The 20961-nt window shown below is 46.3% G+C and overlaps 1 protein-coding gene across 1 annotated transcript in view; it reads left to right on the top strand.

Moving 5' to 3' along the window:
• The window catches only part of LOC119449460 (uncharacterized), a 65854-nt gene that overhangs the window by 13880 nt on the left and 31013 nt on the right, over window positions 1–20961 (top strand). The window contains exon 2 of the mRNA XM_037712637.2: window positions 12035–12544. Within this exon, the coding sequence (XP_037568565.1) occupies window positions 12334–12544 (211 nt within the window). The 5' untranslated portion in view covers window positions 12035–12333. The remainder of the gene's footprint in view (window positions 1–12034; window positions 12545–20961) is intronic.

The raw sequence follows: 20961 nt of genomic DNA, 5'->3' as shown, positions 1-20961 counted from the left end.
GAAGCTCGGGCCCATTTCCTTGGGTCAACCGTCAGACAAACATTTACACTATGCTATGCTTAGGCGGTATAGAAATGCGTGTACTACGGAAATAGGAGATTTGTCGGTTGACACGCTTGCTGCATACGAGAACGCTTGAGTGTTATGTCCTGTCTTTTAACAGCATGTCTTTTTTTTCTAGTTCTCGTGAGCAGACGATTTGGGAAGGGATGTGCTTACGTTTGTTGAGGACGTTATGTCCTGGCTTTTACCAGCATGTTTTTTTTTTTTTTTTCTCGTTCTCGTGAGCCGACGATTTGGGAGGGGATGTGCTTACGTTTGTTGAGGACGAATACAGCGCATCGCTATAGGCTAGCTGTCCCGCGATTGGTTGGCGCCATACCTTTAGCTTTTGTAACACTGCCTGGTTTTAATTTGCAAACATGTACATAGATTACTCGCGAAAGGAAAAGAAAGCGTAAAGATACAGGAAAAGAAAAGAATGCATGGCCGGGGCGGGAGGAACCGGACTAAAGAGTCTGAGGGCGGGAACCAAGAGGCGTCAGGGGGGTCCTGGAAACGCATTGAATTATAAATCCCGAGGCCACTGCCAGGGGAGCTGCTTCCAGGCCCTCGTTCGGTTAACACCCACCACGAGCACGAAGCAGGCCAGCGTAACGCGCCCCTATCAGTTGCCGATACCCATCTACGGCTGCTGGAGCTCCCGTCCCGTCCAATCTTGTGCCTCAAGCGTGCCTAGTCAGGTAGAATGCGGCTTGAAACGGACGCAGCTTTCGGCTGACATACTCTTCAGTGGTGGCGCGATTCATCGATCTCGAATGACGAAGAGAAATGTTTATAATGGCGGAAAAGCTGACAGGTCGGTATGAATTGAAGTTGGACGGATATTGGGGAAGGATACAAAAGAAGAAAGAGATAAATGTGGTGATTATCAGGTCGCTTCGGCACCTGAGACCGAAATCACTAATATTTTCGTCCGTAAAAACTCTTCGTCACTGATCAGCCGCTTTCGCTAATGTTCCCTTTCACGAATGGCGAGAGCCTGCTCTAACGAACCACTTTAGCGTACGAACTTGTTTGTAGGTATACCGTCCGCGGAGCGGAATTTACAAATATTTTCGTTAGTATAAGTACTATTAGCGATTGGAATAGCGGCTTCGCTGGTAACAATTAGCTTGTGTCTTTTATTACCAACCGCTTTCACGTATGAACTATTTCTAAGTGTACGGGCCCTAATTGGGCAACGCTGCCGTAATGTAAAACGTTACTGACACACCGTAAGGCAAAAGTGGTATTACAAAACTATCAAATTCTGTAGTGTTCTTTCTTCTTTCTGGGGTTTTACGTGCCAAAACCAGTTCTCATTATGAGGCACGCCCTAGTGGAGGGCTCCGGATTAATTTTGACCACCTGGGGTTCTTTAACGTGCACTACAACGCAAGCACACGGGCGTTTTTGCATTTCGCCTCCATCGAATTACTGTAGTGCCTGAGATGGAGCTTATTCCTGGTCTGCTGTACAGTTACTGTATATTTACATACAGTAACTCTGGTCTATACCGTACGTTTCACGTTGCGCTTCCTTACTGCTACCCTCCGCGAAAGCACAATTGTAGACATTTGAATCTTTCCCGAGCCAAGCATATCTTGGAGAAGCAAATAAAAATCCCGAAAGGCGAGAATTCAGGTAGCTGAGCGTGAATAGGCTACTTAGCGCCGTCTGAAGACTTCGGCACCACCTCTCCTCTATGCCGGATGGTGATGGATGGGAACTCCTGACCAGACACCGTCGGTCGCTTAAGGCGAGGCTCATCACTCATCACGCGCACTAACCTTAACTACCATCCTCCAAAAGTTAGGTGAGGCACGATTTCTTTTTCTTTTCTCCTTGGAGCGCGCATTTCATTATGTTATCGATTAGGCTGCCGTTCCGTACTTCTACGCTGTTCAACTCAGGCACCGCCTTCGTGGGTCCAGAAACAAGTGTACGCTAAAGAAAGGTGTTGGCGAAAATAACGCACAAAGACCCAAGACGAGAATGACGAGCTTCGAGGACTTGGTTCGAGACAACGTCGTTCGGTAACTTGCGGAAGGTTGGACCATAAAAGATCGTGTCACTATACATTGTAGCAGCCGAGGGAGCAGGCGGCAAAATATTGCTTGAATGTGCACGATAACCGGCATAGATGATTGAGCAAATGCACACCGTCGACTGCACCACCAAGCGAAAAAGCGCGTTTTTTTTTTAATCCAATACAGATATCAACCTTTCGATGAACTTATTTCAGTAGGTTTTTTTTTTTTTATTATTATTTACTCGCGTGCATGGTGTCCGGGAATAAACGTTGTTATATAGTGCTTGACAACTTAGCGGTGTGTAAGTTTGTTTGTGGCCATCTTTTTGGGCCTTACTTCTCCTGGCTGCGCTTAGCTTAGAGGCGTTTATTCGCACACGAAGTCCTTGTTTATACCCAAGTATACGGTCCTTGCGGGGACTGGGATTAGGCCTTCGCGATCGAAAACCTTGTCCAGCCGGCTGGCTGTTCCAGGTTATCGCTGTGCGTGCCAGACTCGGAAACAGGACCGACACGTGTCCGACATCCTTGAGCGTTATAGTGGCCAGCTCCTGCCTACCTTTGGATTTCGTCGTTCGCCTCCCTATTTCTTTCTTGTTGAGTACACGATAGATTGAAATGCGTTTTCGCCATGCACTCAGTGTATGGCAGTCACGCAACGCGCGGCAACAGCAGCGGCGCTTTTGAAGCTATTCATTTCGACGCTATACGACTATACTGTAGTTGCTGTATAGTATACGCTTGATCGCCTCGGTCGCTCCTTCGTCATTTCTTTTAGTTTTTTTTAGCCGTTGGCTGGCCTCCGGTTCGAACTGCCAGCTGGCTGCCGACTAGGTATTCTTTGGCGGCGGCGTAGCTATACAGGGGCGAGCTTCTTCGGTGCCTGTATACGGGGAAAAGGTGGGACAAGCCCTCGCTTCAGCTACCGAGGGGGCGGTTCTCCGGGGACGGCCTTTTTCGCGCTTCGGTGAGCCCGAGGTAGACCGCCAAACGCCGTAGATTGTGCGTCGACCTGCGTTCCTCCAGGCCTAATCAAGAGCTGCCAAGACTAGCGGCGCCACCACGTGTGCGCCAGAGCTGGGCACTCTGGAGAGTGTAAAATTAAAAGCGGAGGAGAGACGAGTGCTTGCAATTAAGTGGACTGATGTACTCAAAAAAAAAAAAAAAAAAAAAGACAGAAAGGAAGAAAGGCAAAAGCGGAAAGGGACGGTGTGGAGAAGAAAGCGGTACACAGGCACAGTCAACCACTCGTATAAAAAAATTGGCTGTTGTATAGTTGATGAGTATAGGCTTCCGAAATTAAGGACGCTTTTCTTTTTAATTACTGGCCAAACGTCTGACCTCTTATTATTAAGATGGAATCACGTTGCCGGCTACGATTAGGCTGTCTGGCTCCCCCACGGCTTGGCGTAATCATCTTGTTGCTCTCTTTGAACGCGAACAGATACGACTCCCTGACATGCCGCGCTCGGTATACAGTCCTTTGCCCTATAGTATCCCTTTTGCCTTCTTGGTCTCTTTGTAACCACTAATGTGACAGATTTACAGCAGGGGTGCTTCTATTTGCTGCGAGTGGTAATTAAGGACATACAGAGGGTCCTCTACTATGTTTGTTGAGTTAATTGCGCTGGCTTGATGTGTGCGTAATCGAGTTTAATTACAGTACTGAATGGTCTTAGAATCGCATGAGGCCGACAGAATGATGGTGGTGGTAAAACTTTATACTATGGCCTTATTCTGTGGAACGGCATGCTCTTCCAAAGCTTGCTCATGGTGAATGTAGGGCAGTCTGCATTTCTCGATTATATGAGCGAGGAACGTCCTGTCCAAATTCGAAGCAGAAAAAGAAAGAAAGGAAAGCAGGTAGACAGCAAACTTCACAACAAGCACAAATCTTATTTAGAGATACAGATGTATCTCGGCGTTTCTGAGTAAGACAAGAAAAATAAAAGGTACCTGAGAGCGCATTAGAGGTGAAACTGGTGTTGCAAGCATGCACGAGCGGAAGCGAGCATCGGGTCAAGGATGGATACAAAAATGCGATATTTATGGTGGAGCGGTTTCCCACGCACGCAGCTGGTACCAAATACTGTGTGTGCCAAGTTATACTGTAGCGCTGCTGATTAAGCGATCTGACGGGTGTTATCAGATTGAGGCGTGCTTCTCCCATATACAAACGCATTGCAATGACACTTGGAGGATCCTGTAGTGGGGTGGTGTTTGTCGAAGTCTTCTTGTGTGATATGCGTACGCGCGTCACTGTAAGCTTGCTCTGCACGTAGCAGCTCGACCAGATAATCCGATCAACATTTATGGCACCACAGCTCAGTTTACGTGAAAACAAATCGCATCCACTTTAGTCTATGTGTAAACATTGAAGAACGGGACGAGTTGCTGTAGCTGGATACACTGTGTCGAAGCCACCGACAACTAAGGATTGCTGTTAAGCTCTTGGGATGAAGCGCCATGTAACTTTCCTTCTTACGCCAGAAAACATAATCCTCTCCAACGAGGCGGCATGAGCACCGCCTTAACCTGCCTGGACTGTTGTAAGCATTCGCTCGAAATCTCTATAGGAAGGCAGGAGAACGTGCCCTCTGCACCTGTTTGCGAGAGTCCATTTATTTATTTATTTATTTATTTATTTATTTATTTATTTATTTATTTATTTATTTATTTATTTATTTATTTATTTATTTATTTATTTATTTATTTATTTACACCTAGAAGGTACAAATGCCAGACATTACGTGAGGGGTGGGCGTTGTTAAAGGCCAACTATGTGAGAATTGTTGTGAAACGCCGAGAAAGGATTTGGAGGAGGGAAAGTCAATTGTAGTGACGATGGGAGCGGGAAGAGCATTCCAGTCTTGCTCACTCTGCATAAAAAAAGAAAGAAAAAGCTGATACGAAGTGTGTACGGGCCCGTGGCGGGTAGACCGAGTGCACGTGCTGGTTCGGGTGATGCGGTGGGCCGGTGTGATAAATTTGTTATCCGCAGGCAGTTTGTACAGTTGTTACTGTTCTATAGTATACGGTAGTCAGTAAACAGTTGTACCGTTGGCCAGTAAACAGTTGTGCCGTTGGTCAGTAACTGTGGCAAGGTATGTAATCACGGACAGACAAGCTTCATCTTTTCGTAAACGTTTAGCGTCAATGTCCCTGTGCGTGTTACTTAAGAAGCCCAACTTATACACCATAAAGTCATGCCACAGCTGCCAGCTCCCGTAGAAGCACTTCTAAACTGTATCAAGCGTGGCGAAGTTGAGTGGATGAGGTTTCTTTGATGTTCCGCTGATTTATTCGTGCGTAGTCTGCGCCCGAAGCACTCCGTTCGAAGACACGGTGCTTCCGTGATAACATTGTTCCGTTAAAAAGAATTATTCGGAAGCTTCCCGCCATTGCTGTTTTTGTCTATATACATCGCCAATGCTGCAACAGCAATATTCTTCACTCCCATGAAGCGTTCCTACTTAAGCCCTCTACGGGAAGAGCTCATGAGCTACGCTGTAAACCGATCGGTACTGTCGCTGACATGAAGTGGGCGTGTGCTCAAGCTTCAGCGAGTTTTCCGGAAGAGTAACTTGAAGGTTGTCTAACAAAAACAGCATTCAAGATACCGACAGGAGCACACCAGTGCTTTGGTGCACACCAGTCCACGAGATGTACGTCCAAGCTTTTTGGCAAAGGATGGCTGTTCTACCGAACCATTCGGCATGAGTAGAAGTGTCGTCGGGCACACGGACACCACAAACTTTGACCCGCTTCTCCCTGCCACTTCTGTTGCATCCTTGCTACTATATCGCAGGCCGCCGCTCCGGGCGACCGATCGGGGCCCACCTAATTGGGGCCACGGAACTGGACAGCCGACGGAGGAGGTTCAAGCACCTCAATTATTAATTAGCGCCTTGCCGTTGGCGCCATCGTCTCTTTCTTCTCTTTGCCATCATACGTGGCCGCTGTGTGCCAGCGCCGGGACGCACTGAATCATTCTTTAGTTACCCCATTTGCACTCGGCACGGATCGTAACTACATATTTCGAGCACGCGGGGTTCCAGCAGCGAGGGGTTTGGGGGGGTTGGGGGGGGGGGGGGGGGGGTTGATTGGGTGAGGAGGGTGTCTGTACACAGCCACGCAGTGCAGTGCTGACAGGGCAGGCAAGATGGGGGCGGCACTGGAAGGGTGCGTCCTTCTCTCCCACTACCGAGGAAAGAGGACGAGGGTGTCGGCCGTCTCTACTAGCGGCTCTCCGAACCATCCGTCCCCCACTTCCGTCCTTTCGGAACAGGGTGGCCGCCCTCTGCGTGGCGTCGGGTGCAGACGCACCAGCCGTTGTGTTTGCCTTCTGCCGCCGCTGTTACCGCTTGTGCTGCTGCTGACTCATGCGGCAGTGGAGCGGCCATCTTGAGCTGAGCTCGTGCGCTACGAGAGAAGGGAAGAGAGGGGCACATGACGGCATGGTCCCTGTCTTCGGTATCTGCGCAGGACGTTTGTGAAATGTGGGCGGCGCTGTGTTGAGGCGTTGAAACCGTGTTCGCAAGAAAGGGGTAATGCATGGAGCGTCACTCCCGGGGCGAAATGGGTCTTCTCTCTAATACGTGGCGTTTTGCCATCGCTCTGAGGGGGTCTTGTTTTCAGGCCTTAATTCTTCTGTCTCATGAAACATGGAATATATATATATATATATATATATATATATATATATATATATATATATATATAGTACGTGTTTGTGAGAGTGTATGTGCGTCTGTGTGTGCGTGTTTCCTTTTGCTTTCCTAAAGATAGTCCTTAAAGAAACGTTGGTACCATGGCTCATGTAATCTTCTAATTTTCGCTTATCTGAACGAAGAAAGCCAATATAGGCTTGTAAAATGCCAAAAAGAATAAAATTAAGGATTAAATAAAAGTCAGAATTCCTTAGTGCGACCTCTTATATTAATGCGCCAGTGCGCCTTGCGGCGTAATAAAATGAAAATAAGTGAAAGAATAAAAACAAATGACAAGATAGACACTTGTCTCCTTAATAAAATCCAGGAGCGGCCATTACAGAGAGCTGTGTGTGTGCCGTTGGAAGAGCAGACTGGCAGCCTGGCGGTTAGTCCATGTTTCTGCGGTAATGGGAACGGACCGAGTGAAGGCCCGGAGTCCAGAGCGAATTCTAAGTGAACGAATGTTCGGCCTAGGAATTTTCGAAAAACATTTCCTGCTCTAAAACATGTCATGCCGCCTTTCTTTCCTTTTTCCTCTTTCCCCAGAGAAAATTGGCGACAGGAATTCACCTCACACTCACCTCCCTACCCCTTCTATCAACAAACTATTTCACAAACTTTATCGTGAAACATCCATGGTCGCGCATACATCCACTGACACCGCCCTTCCTTTGATGATCAAAGACAGTCCCTGCGCGCTACCTTAAGCGGAATGGACGAGAAAGAACTCACTGGACTCGACCGGTCCTCCGCGCAGAAAAGCGCGGCCCTGCTGCGCTGTTTTTACGAGGACTAGGCCGCATGAGGGCCTATGAATGCACAGTAAACGCTGTTATTTGTAGGCGCGCGCCACATCTTGTTCATTTCCCCCTTCCTTCTCCTTTCTCAGTGTAGGGTAGCAAACCGGGTGCAACTTAGTTAACCTCCCTGCCTTTCCTTTTTCTTTCTCACTTATTTATTTCGACTAAGAAAGAAAAAAGTACAACTTGGCCTGCTTTTTCGGTAACAACTTAGGGCGACGGAGAATAAAGAGGCAAAATGTGTGCACTGCTATGAATTCTTGCACCTCTCGAAGCCTTCGTTTTATTTTGCTCGCATTCCTTCCGCGTCCGCGGAAAGAGCCGGGTAACGAGAGAAGCTGCTCTTTCAGCGCTGTCAAACAGCGACCAAAACTTTCGTCAGACCTGCCGAACGCTTTACGAGGCCATTGTGCGACTCCCGCGCCCTCTGTCCGCGGAGAGGCGAATATGCCTCAAAAGGACCTGCCGTCCCCTTTGTGGAAGCATCCCGTGCACAAGGCCGATCACTTTTTCCTCTCCAAGCTCTTCGCTCTGTCGCGCACGCGAGGGACTTGAGGAATTTATGGGAACGTCAATCTTCTGGCTCGAAGGAGAAGGTTATCCCCCCGCCCTCCCCTTTTCTTTTTTTCTGTTTGGGTCTTCTGTGCTTTCTTCTGAAACGAATCCACAGAAGAGGGATGCGCACCTGTGTTTGAGGGTTCGTGCGGAGCAAAGAGCGCTGAGTTTTCTTCTTGAAGATCAAGAGCAAACGTTCTTCACACGGTGTTTGCAGGGGTATAGAATGTGGCAGTTGGCTTTAGATGTGCAAACTCATCGGCTTGCCTGCGGCCTTCTTCCTTGTTTTCTATCTATCTATCTATCTATCTATCTATCTATCTATCTATCTATCTATCTATCTATCTATCTATCTATCTATCTATCTATCTATCTATCTATCTATCTATCTATCTATCTATCTATCTATCTATCTATCTATCTATCTATCTATCTATCTATCTATCTATCTATCTATCTATCTATCTATCTATTTATATTTTTATATTCTGGACATAGAACAGCTCTCATCAGGCCAACGATTTTTCGCCGAACGGAAACCACTTCAGCCAAATGACACCGAAACGAACCGCACGCATGAAACAGCTTCGTCCGCTGTACTGTCGTTCCTTTGGTCCACGATGCCAAACCACCTCCTCTTTTTTTTTTTTTTTTTTCGTTTTCGGTTACTGCCTTTTCTTCTTATGTGCGTGTTAGTGCGAAAGAACGTACTATCAGAGCTCGATGTGAACTTCTCTTTTTCGGCTCTCGGATATCCTCCTCCTCTGCACGTTAATGCGATGGAACGTTTGCCAGTAAGAAAGCATCGTTTCTTAACCGTTTCTCTTTTTTGGACAGTCGAGCGTGATGTTCGTTGTGCACGCAAAGGACGGGCATCTGAATAGCGAGCCGGGATAAGGCACACTACACACCGTTCATCGCTTCAAGAACGCTCTACTGGCAGCCGGTATCGCTTTCGGTTTCTGCGCACTTATTTCTTAGAAGAGAACATGCTACGCAGGATGCACGCAAAACAAAGGGAAGCTCGTGAAAAGCCACAATGAATCCAACGTGAAGTATCAGTTTTGAAAGAAACATTCTCAGATGAAATAACAGAATGGCTAAGCGTGCTTCATAAATCAAAGAAAAACTGCGCCCTAGAGTGAATATGTTTGCCATTTTACGCAGGTGTACACGCGTAAAGAAAGTTATAGAATGCAACGGTGCTAAGCTTTATTTATTTATTTATTTATTTATTTATTTATTTATTTATTTATTTATTTATTTATTTATTTATTTATTACTGGAATCATAATGTGAAAAACGCGATATATCGTGCGCCGAGCTGAATGTTTTTGAAGGAACCTCTACGTAGAACTTAGCTGAAGGCAGCCAAATATTACCACAAACACTTTGCAAGTGTACAGGCTGTTAACAACAGCTTAGCAGCAGACGAGAGCATCGCTGTGAAAAGGGCTCAACCTGCTCTATGCGGCAATACACTTGAAGGTGACTTGACGTACTTGAGCGCTCACTTAACGTTTTTAGCCGACGTCATCGAGAGGCCTGAATGTTCGAGTGCAACTCGGATCCGGGATTCGGGGCTAACTTTGGACATCGAGGAAAGGATCCCCACCATTCCCAATGGACCTTTTACTGATAAAGTTCGTTTCAAACTTCGATCTGTCTCGGACAAAAATTCAGGGTTTTCTGTGGTGAAGGAACCATCAAAGGTTCTGCTCAGCACACATTCTGAAATACCGGAGGGAACTGAATCACTAAATGTTTCCAAGTACAAATAAGTTCCACTAACTTCGGTGGATGTCGAGCTTTCCTTTTCTGCATACAAACCAATACTCAGCAAAAAAAAAAAAAAAGTTTGGCGTGAAACCAGAAAATCTTGATATGCTGCTTGTTTGTCATTGCTTTCACAACTTTTCTTGTTGTGTCTAGTCACACCAAATTTGACATAAATATTATCACCTACGCAAGTGGCCTCCTTCCGTTTTATCGATAAAATAAAATGAATTTTACTGAACAGTGGTTCCGTGGGCTGTGTTCCTTAGCAAATCATATAATTTACCGACAGATGCACAGCGGCAGTTCTTATTATTGAGCCCATATACATGACGAAAGGACAGTATTTGGCGCCTATATATGCCTTAATTGACAGATTTAGGGCCTGCCACCTAAACAGCATTTGTTAGTGCCTAAGCATCCGGTTTCTAGCCATGATATTCTTTACTGAGACTAAATCGAAACAACCCCGCTGCGATGACTCGGTGGCTATTGTGTTGCATTTTTGAGTATGATGTCGTGGGTTCGATTGCTGACCGTGGTGGCCGCATTACGATCGGGGCGAAATGAATAAACGCTTATGTACCATGTTAGGGGTGCACGATAAAGAGCCCCAGGTGTTCAAAATAATCCGGAGCCCCTGACTATATGGCGTAACTTATAGCCCGCTGTGCAGCTCCGGGGTGTTTAGCCATACTATTCATTGTTTTGAAAACGACACAGTAAGTAACAATATTGGGTTTAAATTGAGTCGATTTTTTAACCGCTAACAATATTTCTACGATGTGCAATATGAGTTCAAGGAGCTTCTAATACTATGTTCGCAAGCATTTGTATTGATGCACTGAATCGAAATCTTTGTAACTCTTTATTACCTGTGCGTTCTCATTTCTCTAGTGCGCATACCTTATTCTAATACGCTGTCTGTCAAGTGTTGCTTTTATTTTTTGCCGAAATTTCGTTACCGCAACGAAATTTATTACGGGGCTGTGAACTAACCACACTGTTCTAAAAACAGTTTTTTTTTTTGCCCTTCTTTCTGCATCTCGACCGGATGAAACATAAATTTATATTTGATTTTTGTTTCACTAACCCGAAGAACGGGTGGTCTTACCGGCATTTAATAAAATGACCTGACAATAAAAGCTCTAGACTTATCAGCATATTTTATTTGTCTCTGCAGAGATTACCATGAGACTGAGGGCTGTGACATGTGAAATGACTATACTTCCGATTGTGTTAGACGCAGCATTTTTCTACGCGGCAGCAAACTATACGAATGCGCCCAGCTGATCAGCTTGTGTCGATATTACTTCAAAAATGTGAAGCATTACTCAACTGTGTAGCAAACATTTTATACATTTGGTTATAGTATTATCCTTGTGCAGTTTGTTAAAATGTAATTGTTTATATTGAGGTTCGTTTTGTTGCCGAGATTCTTACCATTTACTCTTGTTCATTGCTTCAGAGCGACTAGCCGGGGCCCACAACACGTTAGTCGCTCCACACAGCAACAATGAATGTCGCTGATACGCTCGCCGTTTGCCATCGTCTTGAACGAGCATATAGCGAAGCCGCTTGCGCCTTTGTTTTTCACAGAGCGCCCCAAACTATACACTAACCTTAGCTGGACGTGTGGTTCTGCCACATTTTCGTAGACATTTCTCCAGTAGCCGCAATACATTACCAGAAAGCGCAAGAGACGCGGCCCTACAGGCCCTATTTAGCAGAAGCATGCAGGCCGCAAAAGGCAAGATAGTTGTGGGAAAGATTTGATAGACCAGGCAAGCGCGCGAAGCACCGTCGCTGGAAAGCTCTGGCTCCGTATGCAGGACACGCCTAAAAGCACTCGAAACACGTTCGCGTCAAAAGATGTGTCGACGTCGCTACATAGGCATCCATCCTTTTCTGCCCTCGCAGTCATCACTCATCCCTCCTTTTCCCCCGTCTTTCCTCGCTTCCCCCAAAACAGAGCAGCTAGGCCCGGATCCCTCTACGTCTCCTACTTGCGCGTATATTCTCTTTTGTTTGTTCGTTCCGCGCTATATTTGTTCCCAATCAGCGGCCTCCTCTCACTGGTGTGTTTTCCGCCCGATTTGTTCCACTCCCCCGTATAGCTCCCGTCCGGGCGCGCACATCGCTGCCATCACCGCCAGCTCCAAGTTTGGCGGCGCGGGGAAGAACGTCTGACGACGCCGATGTGACGCGAGACACGGCCGGGAACAAGCGACGTCCTCGGGCACGCCGGCCGAACGGCGGCCGCGGTCTTCCACCCCGCCGACGGGACCCGCGGCGGGGGTCCGCACCCGACCCCGGATCAGCGAGGAGGAGGGCGAGGAGGAGAGGGCAGGCGTGTGGTCCGGCGGCCTCGACGGCCGCTGCAGCTCGCTGACGGGGGTGGCCGGCCGGACCGGGAATGAGCCGGCCTGGTCACCGCGGCCGGCTGCCCCGAGCATCGTCCGAGACCTGCGTGCTGGCGCCGTTCTCCTTGCTGCTTCTGCTTGTGGTCGAGGCGGCGATCCTGCTGCGACCGGGCCACGCTGCGACGGAGACCACGGAACTGTCCTCGGACAACTCGTCCACCGGAGCTTCCATCACGCTTTCCTCGCAACACGAGGTCGCCGCACGTGAGTGTGTTCTTGTTTTGATGTCGTAGTTAACTGCGCCTATTTTTATATTATTATTTTTTACAGCACGGGCTATCATAGGGTATATTATAGTTGTGCGGGCAGCCCTGCTTCGTAAAGAAGCTGTAAAAGTGGCCTATATAGAACTTAGTGCCCGTAATTATCCGTTCATATAGTCTGCGCTATAGCTATAGTGCGCAGAAAGATAGGGTGATAATGTATACGATAAAAATAGGTCAGCTTACGCAAATTGTCATACTGTGGGGAAGGAGCAAACACTGCCAATACTGTGAGTTACGAATTTAACATTTTATTGGGCGAACTCGTGCCCAGAAAAACAAGCAACACTCAAATCACAACTATAGCGGTGAGCACAGTCGTCGGTTGTAGAATCTTAACTCAGCGGGTAAAGCCCGTCCGCTATCCCCCTTATGCCTGTGTCACGGTACACATTCCAGAGTATAGTCGCCCGTGCTCGCTTATATGTACAACTACAATCGCTTCGCGCACGCAGTCTGATTTGTCAATTTTCAGATGCAGCATACGCGCATGTTTCGCAGAACGACAACTTGAGAACAGTGATAACCCAAAAAGCAAAATAATGTACGCGTGACATGCGCTAGCCACACGTGGGAAGGAGGACAACGAACGAGAAAGAATCACGAAAGATGATGACCAGGAGAAGATGAAATGCACATGTGTAACACTAAACAAGTATAACACAGTCTCATTCTTAGAATTAAGGCGTAAATTACGATGGCGAAGCAGCACACACGAACGCACGGCGCGCAAAGTTTGGTAGTATTTTAACGGCGAAGCTGTTAAAATACTACCAAACTAACCAGCCGTAATTTGTGGTTCGTATCAAGAAACTATCATCATCAGCAATGAAGACATAAATAAAAGAAAGCAAACTTTCTTGCCAAGGCGGGATTTGAGCCCGCGTACCCACGGTCCCAAGGCGAGCATCGTAACCACTAAGCTATACAGCCACTTTTTTTTTACATGGTATTTGTTACAATGAATGAAATGTTGTATGTACAAGTAACTATTTACAATAATATGAGCACCAGGTGGACATGAGTAATCAAACGTCAACGAGCAGTCCATATGAAGAAAACGTCACACACAGCAACACCGTCCTTCACAGCAAAAACTTTAAAGGTGAAGTTAAACACCTAATCAAAAGTGGATACCAAGCCGGCTGACATTCTTCTTGGTCGTAAATGTCCTTTAAGTGCATGATCATCTGAACGAAATGCGATCTTGAGGAAATTGTTTTTTTTCTGCATTTCGGTCTTGCATACGAGATTTCCATAGGCTATGCAGGCCTATCAGTAAAAACATATCGAATGGAACATCATCATACGGAGCTACAAGATATCGGATACTGTGAGAATTTAGATCAAAATATTTTTGCAAATTTCTATGGATAACATCTCAAAATAAAATGGCGTCTTTAAAAACAATAAAACAGTGTTCAATGGTTTCAGGCACGTCGCATAGGCGACAGTTAACTGACGAAACGAAAATATTTTTTTTTATGCAGCCATGTTTTAACTGGCAAGGTTTCAATGTGTAATTTGTAAAAAAAAAAAGTTTTTGTAGAAGGGGGGCTGGCATTTTGCGCACTCTTGCAAGCACATCATGTCCTGGTAATGTGATGTATACGGATCGATAAAACGGCGGAGGGAACAACATCGATATTAAATCTTTGTAAAGATTTCTTCGTGACTCAGTAAACAAATAATCTTTAGAAAAGCGAACAGTAAGAAAAGAAATAGAAAAATAAACCTCACGCATAAACCCCCATAAACAACGTCTAGAAATTAAATTCGAGGACACCACCAATTCTGGCAGGACATGAACCAGGTTAACCTGCAAGAAAGCTCGTAATACCGGATGAGAGCTATCCCGAAAAAAGAAAAAGCGCGAGACTAACTGTCGCACATATAAATGCACCAACCCTAACCCTCCAGCACTCACTGGTCGAAAAATGTTGTCGCGTCCCATAGGTTCAAAACTGGAAGACCATGTGAATGTTGAAAAAATCCTATGAAAACGTTGAATGTAAAGCCTTGCGCAGTGAAGAACCTGAAAGACATAGAAAACTTTGGTTGCCAAAACCATGTTGCAGGCTTCTGCTCTTCCAAATATTGACAAAGGTATTTGTGTAGCGCTGGAGGGCTGGAACGCGCTCTCTCCAGTAGTGTGCACTGAACTTGTAGGCATGCAGTGGAACTCCTAGATATTTAGGTGGCACACAGGACCACTCAATGCCAGCATAATGTGATGGTGCAATGGCCCAATATCCAAACCATAGCCCTGAGCTTTTAGTGCTATTCATCCGCGCACCGGAGACAGAACCAAACACTTCTATGATAGAAAGAGCTTTAGTTCCAGGGCCTTCAACGAAGCACGTGCTAGACATCTGGGTTGATTTGGGCGAAATTGCAATGATCAAAACTGCGAACATTGCGAGAGAGGACAGGCGAACAGGTGACACGTACCATCGCTACACGTCCACTCGCTTGTTCTTTTGTGCTTTCGTACTAAATGGCATCATTCTGCCGTCTGCCTTTCTCTTCCATCCCCCCCCCCCTCCCCCCCCCCTCCCCCCCCCGTGCTAAATGGTGCTTGGGCGTCACCGTTATTATTAGCGCTGCCATGGAGACACATGTGTCCAGCTCTCGTTTTTTTTTTTTTTTTTACGCATCATCATGTTTACTTTTTATCATTGGTAAAAAGAGGACCGATGCCCTCAGCAACGCGCCCGACACAGGGAGCTTTGATTTAGGCAGCGTGGCACACAATGTCGCTCAGAGCTCGGTGCCCGGACTTCCTGTCGGTGTTCTCCCTATAAGCGTGCGTACCTGCGTGCGTTTGCCTGTCCGTTTGCAGAGGGCACTGACCGTTCTGCTCTGCCGGTTGCCGTTTCACGGCGAAGGCCAGCCTACATTCTGCGAGTACATTTCTTTCTTCTTTTTGGCAATGACTGAAGTCGACGACGGTAGCTGTATACCGCACCGTTTTGACTGCCGCACCGAGAGTCACGTCGCACTCTGGGCTGAAGAGCCGCCTCGCTTTATGGGAGCTGTAAATCAAAGCGCGCGATTATAGTAGTGCGCTGAATGGCTGGTAGCCATTAGATCAAATTCCGGTTCTTTAGTTTTATTATTCACTGAACTTGGAAGTCCAATTAGCGTAATGAGGTAGCCAGTATGAAGAGAGAGAAGTTGAATGTCATCTTACTTGGACATGTTTCACGTTTTGCATTCCTCGAAGTCAAACACCAACAGCATGACGCAGCTGCGATTGTTAAGATGTGAAGCTGGTGGACAGCTTTATAGAAAGCAGATCAATGTCAACAGTGTTTCGCAGCTAAGCTGCGAAACACTGATAAGATTAACTGTACGCGTAAAGCGACGCATTCACTGCATACAAGCGGCGTATACGTGCATGTTCTGCTTCCGAGGAAGCTCATCTTGACCGCATTTTCTGTTCATAACTTCCATATAGCCGATACATTGTGGGTTCAGCAAACGAAGCGAGTATATAGTTGTCTGCGGCTTTGATATACGCGCTAAAATATTCCAGGAGACTGTTTTCCACAAACACGAACTGTTCACGCCAAATTGGTCGACCGCCAGACGCTTCCTTCGTGCCTGTGCGGGTGCGTCGATATACGAGGAGCGCTGGCGAAGGAGCGCTCGCGGAAAAACAGATCGTCGCGTCGGTACCACTTTAACCAATTTGAGCTAAGAGCCCGCGGCAAGATGATCGCTCACTTAGCGGCTCGCTCGGCCTGTTCCTACGGAAGCCGTGGGAGCGGCTCTTAGAGGGATGCACTTTGCCGAAGGAAGCATGGGTCCGGCAATTCGTTTACGGCGTCGGTTTCCTCTTCAGTCCAGTCCCGTTTCTCTTTCGTTGCGGATGAGTCATTCACTCAGCGGCGAGTGGCGAGGGGACGGTCCTTCTGGTTAGAACTGCGCCAGGAAAAAAAAATATCTGAAAACAAGCACCCATGCCTAAAAACGAAAAGGTAGAAAAACGACATATCGTAAGAGAGCTTATTTTAAATGAAAGGAGAAAACATTTCTGGCACATCAGTTCCGCGGAAGCCCGCAAGGTGGAAGAAGAAAGGGAAAGTTGTCATCCACCCGTTGCATGCACCCGACTGTAGCTCGAAGCTACAAAGGAAACTACATACGGCTTTCTCAGAAGTAAAGCTTCGCCGTTGAAGAAACACTCCTCCTCTGGTCCGAGGATCGAACCCGAGACCAACGCCTTTCCGGGGTGGTCGTCCTACCATCTTAGCTAAATAGGAGGCTAGCAGACCGCAGAACGAGGCCTAATTAATCGATAACTCGAAGCAAAGAGACAATGTATATGACAAGATCAGTTATGCGGAAGGCCGCAACGTGGATGAAGGTTCGTTAAAGGGAAAATTGTCATCCACCTGAACATAACACGAAACATTTATTGCGTTGCCAGTCTATAGTATCAAGGTAAGCAACTTGGTATACCTTCCACGGTGAGCAATACGTACTGTTTTATAGCACTTCGCTTACGACCTGCACTGCACTAGCATTTCGCGTTCGATGGCAAACGATCGTTAATATTCAGTATGAAATGCATAGATATACGCGGTATACATGCTGCATATCTGTAAACAAAGAAACGTGGTCACGCACATAGTGTCACAGCTCTGCTTCTTGCTCCCTGCCCGCCACATTGAACAACAATTCTCGCAAGTATGTTCGAGAACTCCCCCCCCCCCCCCCCTTATTATTAGTACTATTTCAATGGAGGCGAAATGCAAAAACGCCCGTGTGCTTGCGTTGTAGTGCACGTTAAAGAACCCCAGGTGGTCAAAATTAATCCGGAGCCCTCCACTACGGCGTTGCTCATAATCAGAACTAGTTTTGGCACGTAAAACCCAGAAAGAAGAAGAATACTATTATACTAGTTTATAGTTGCCGGTGTATTATGTTGCCTAGCATAGCTCGCAAAAAAAAAAAAAAAAAAAAAAAAAAACCCTTACGCTGGAACTAACGGCGGCACCGCCACTTGTTCATGACGTCATGCTTTGCTTTCTTTATTGGCGGCGTAAAGCAGACAGTTGATGCCAAGCCCTCGTAGAAACCCTTATTTCTCGCAGAGCACCGGCACATACGGACCGTCACGGTCATCAGGCGATTTAAAAATAAAATCGTATCTCCGCACCACTGGTCGAACCAGAAATATGATCATGATCAATGCTTTAACGCCTTATGCATCGGTTCTTTATTTTCTGATTGAAAAAAAAAATAACGACAGCGCCATTATGCTTAAAATGGTTAGGCTAAAAGTGTGTTAGGATATGCGGTCACTATTCGCCGCGGTATCTTAGTGGCGATGGTGTTGATAGTGCCGAGGCGACCACATTTAGATGGAGGCGAAACGAAACATGCCCGTGTACTTAGATTTAGGTGCACGTTAAAGAACCCCAAGGGATAAAAGTTAATCCGGAGTCCCACACTATGGCGTGCCTCATCATCATATCGAGGCTTTAGTTGTAGAACCACAGACTTTCTTAAATTTTTAATATCCACTCATTAAATGCAATTTGAGGCCAGAAAGTCGAACCGCGGGTCGCCCTCAACGTTTTCACGGAAACACTGATGCTTTATTGCGATTGTATTGTGTAAGGTACTCATATCCGTGTCTCACTCAGCGTACGCCTGTTACTTCGTGTTGAGTTCGCTTTCATTGTGCTTATAGGAACAGCACACGTTTCGCAAATAGAACAATGATGCTGGTATCACACATTTTATTTATTTATTCCATACACTATCAAACGCAAAAGCACTGTAGAGGGGAGTGGGTTACAGATTATTGAACAACATTGCAAAAATATGATGTTATACAATAGAAATATAAACGAGAGCAAGATGATCCATATAATAACCTACCAAAAGGTGAAATAGAACAAGAAAAGAATTCAAATTGTCACAAAACAATAAAAGTATAAGGAGAACGAGAAAGCATAATAACAGCACAAAAAAAGACAGTCGTGTGGTACATCAATTGCAATATAAAAACGCGAACAAAGATTGTATGAACAAGGGATAATCCGGGATAGAAGCAATGTTAGCGAAAGGTTGTTCCAGTCTCGTAACGTGTGCTGAATTGATTGATTGATTGATTGATTGATTGCATGACTGAATTACTGATGATTGATTGATTGATTAAACACTTTCATTTGACATGAAAATTCCATGAGTTGAATGGGAGGGCAGCCTAGTCCTGACGCCCACTGATTTCCTCCGCTGCCAGGACCCGACCTGCGAGCCATTGTAGCCGGTCAGGGTCATCGTTGCGAAGGACGGCCTCCCAAAGCTCGAATTGAAAGATTTGCAGAAATTGTTTGTGTGACTCACACCCAACTTAGTAGTTGTGGTGGTCAACTCGCGATGAATGGTGTGTAGGTGCAAAGACGAGTTCCGCGCGTAAGAAATGATGATAGTAGCCTCTTATGAAACACTCCTACGAAAAACTTTTCTACGTGTAAATGCGAAAATGATGAACTGGTTTTCATCAATTTTATGCTAGCTGTGCGATAATAGTAAGCTACAATACAACCAGTGGCGTTATTTTGAACCAGTTCAAGTGAATTATTTAAGTTATCGTGGTTAGGACCCGAACCGGAGCGGTGTATTCCAATTTAGAGCCTACAAGTGTTTTGCATGGAAGCAATTTTAGAGCGGACAAGTGTTTTGTATCGAAGCAATTTTAGCGCGGTTGGGTATTTCATGAAATTGCGACGTAGATTCGAACATTCGAGTAGCGCTATTAATTATTGTGTTGATGTATGTTTTATATGCTAGATCAGAGGTTATATTGACGCCAAGATATCGATAGCACAAAACATGATCAGGAGGCGTACTGTTAAGTTTATAGATTGGAGGACGCCCATGTTTGCGGGACACAAGCATTGTAGTTTGCACTTGTTAGTGTTTAATCCCATTAATAATTTATCTTGCTTTACTTGGTCCTGCTGTATATTGCTGGCGAGATGTACGCGGAGGCGACAGTTGTATGGACCGGTATCAACGAACTTGACGGGGCGCGCTTCGCCATCGTCGCCACTCTGACGCTTTGTTATGCACCGTTCCCCCTTACCGCTCTCGTGAATGGCTTCGATGAAACGGACCAGCTCTTCGTCGGCTAAAGACTGCTGACGCAATAGCTAGCTTCAGCACGTCGCTGCTTTTGTTAGAGCACCGCTTCTTCAGTAAATTCTCGTTTGCGAGCCATTTTAGCGTCGAATATAGCTTACACGTGAATTGAGAGAGGAACGGTACATTGATCACGTGATCTATTTCTTGCACGAGCGCACGTGCATAGATAATACGGGCTCTTTACTCCCTCGTTGAACTATTTTCGAAGACTCGGGTCTATGAAGTCCAAGAATTATTTCATGTACGGTTAAATTAACACAGTAAAACGGACATGTATGCGCTGACTATGTAATAAAAGGCAGAGCACGGTTGCGCCTTGATTTGTATTTATTTGTGAACAACCTTGCAAATTCTTAATTATACTGGTAAATCAGGGCACTGATTCCAACGTGGATGACCATACATTTAAGTGTTCCGAATGACGGATGTCTGTGTACACTCCTTGAAATTTCTTTCACGTTATCCGTGCCTCAGGGATACACATTTGTGTCTTTTAACAACTAGTCATTTCATTTAATTGCAAGCCGTATGAAAGTGCTACAGCAGTTTTGTCCGCACAGGACACATGTTCGAAATAGTATTTGACAGCGTCATGCCACGAAGCGGCTGCTCATGTTCAAGTCATCCATGAACATTTTGGTTTTTCGTCATTGACATAATTTTACCGGTTTCGACGCAATAAATTTATAACCTTCTGTTTTCTAAGGGCGAGTATAGTATTTAATAACACACTACTTGGCCGCCAGCCAGCGCCAGCGATTGTCGTCGCCAGTTAGGCTCCTGAACGGTTAATTACTAGTCGACCACCAGCATCGTCGTCGTCGCCAGTGAACAGGGCACGTTACGCACTTCGAAAACCAGGCTTTGTTAGGGAAGACCGCGCACACGACTAAGGTCACGTTCCCACGCACGCGACGCGATATGCAACGCACGGGGCACTTGTCGGAGGGAGGTCCGGTTGCGATACAGGAGGTGTCGCCCGTGCCGCCGATCTGCCCAATGGCGACGGAGCAGGAATCCGACGCTGTTCCTTGCCCCGGAGGGGGGCTTGTTAATGTTTCGTATCACGCCGCAAGTTGACGCGCCTCCATGTGACTCCCAGTCCTCGAAAGCAGAACTGGTTTAATGACTCGCTACTGCCGGTTCGCTCGATCGGCTTCCATGGCATGGCACCCTGTGGAATGTCTCATACCT

Source organism: Dermacentor silvarum, chromosome 4 (assembly GCF_013339745.2).
Source record: "Dermacentor silvarum isolate Dsil-2018 chromosome 4, BIME_Dsil_1.4, whole genome shotgun sequence".
Classification (NCBI taxonomy): Eukaryota; Metazoa; Arthropoda; class Arachnida; order Ixodida; family Ixodidae; genus Dermacentor; species Dermacentor silvarum.
Note: the sequence above shows the minus strand (reverse complement) of the source record. Positions and strands in the feature narration are given on the sequence as shown.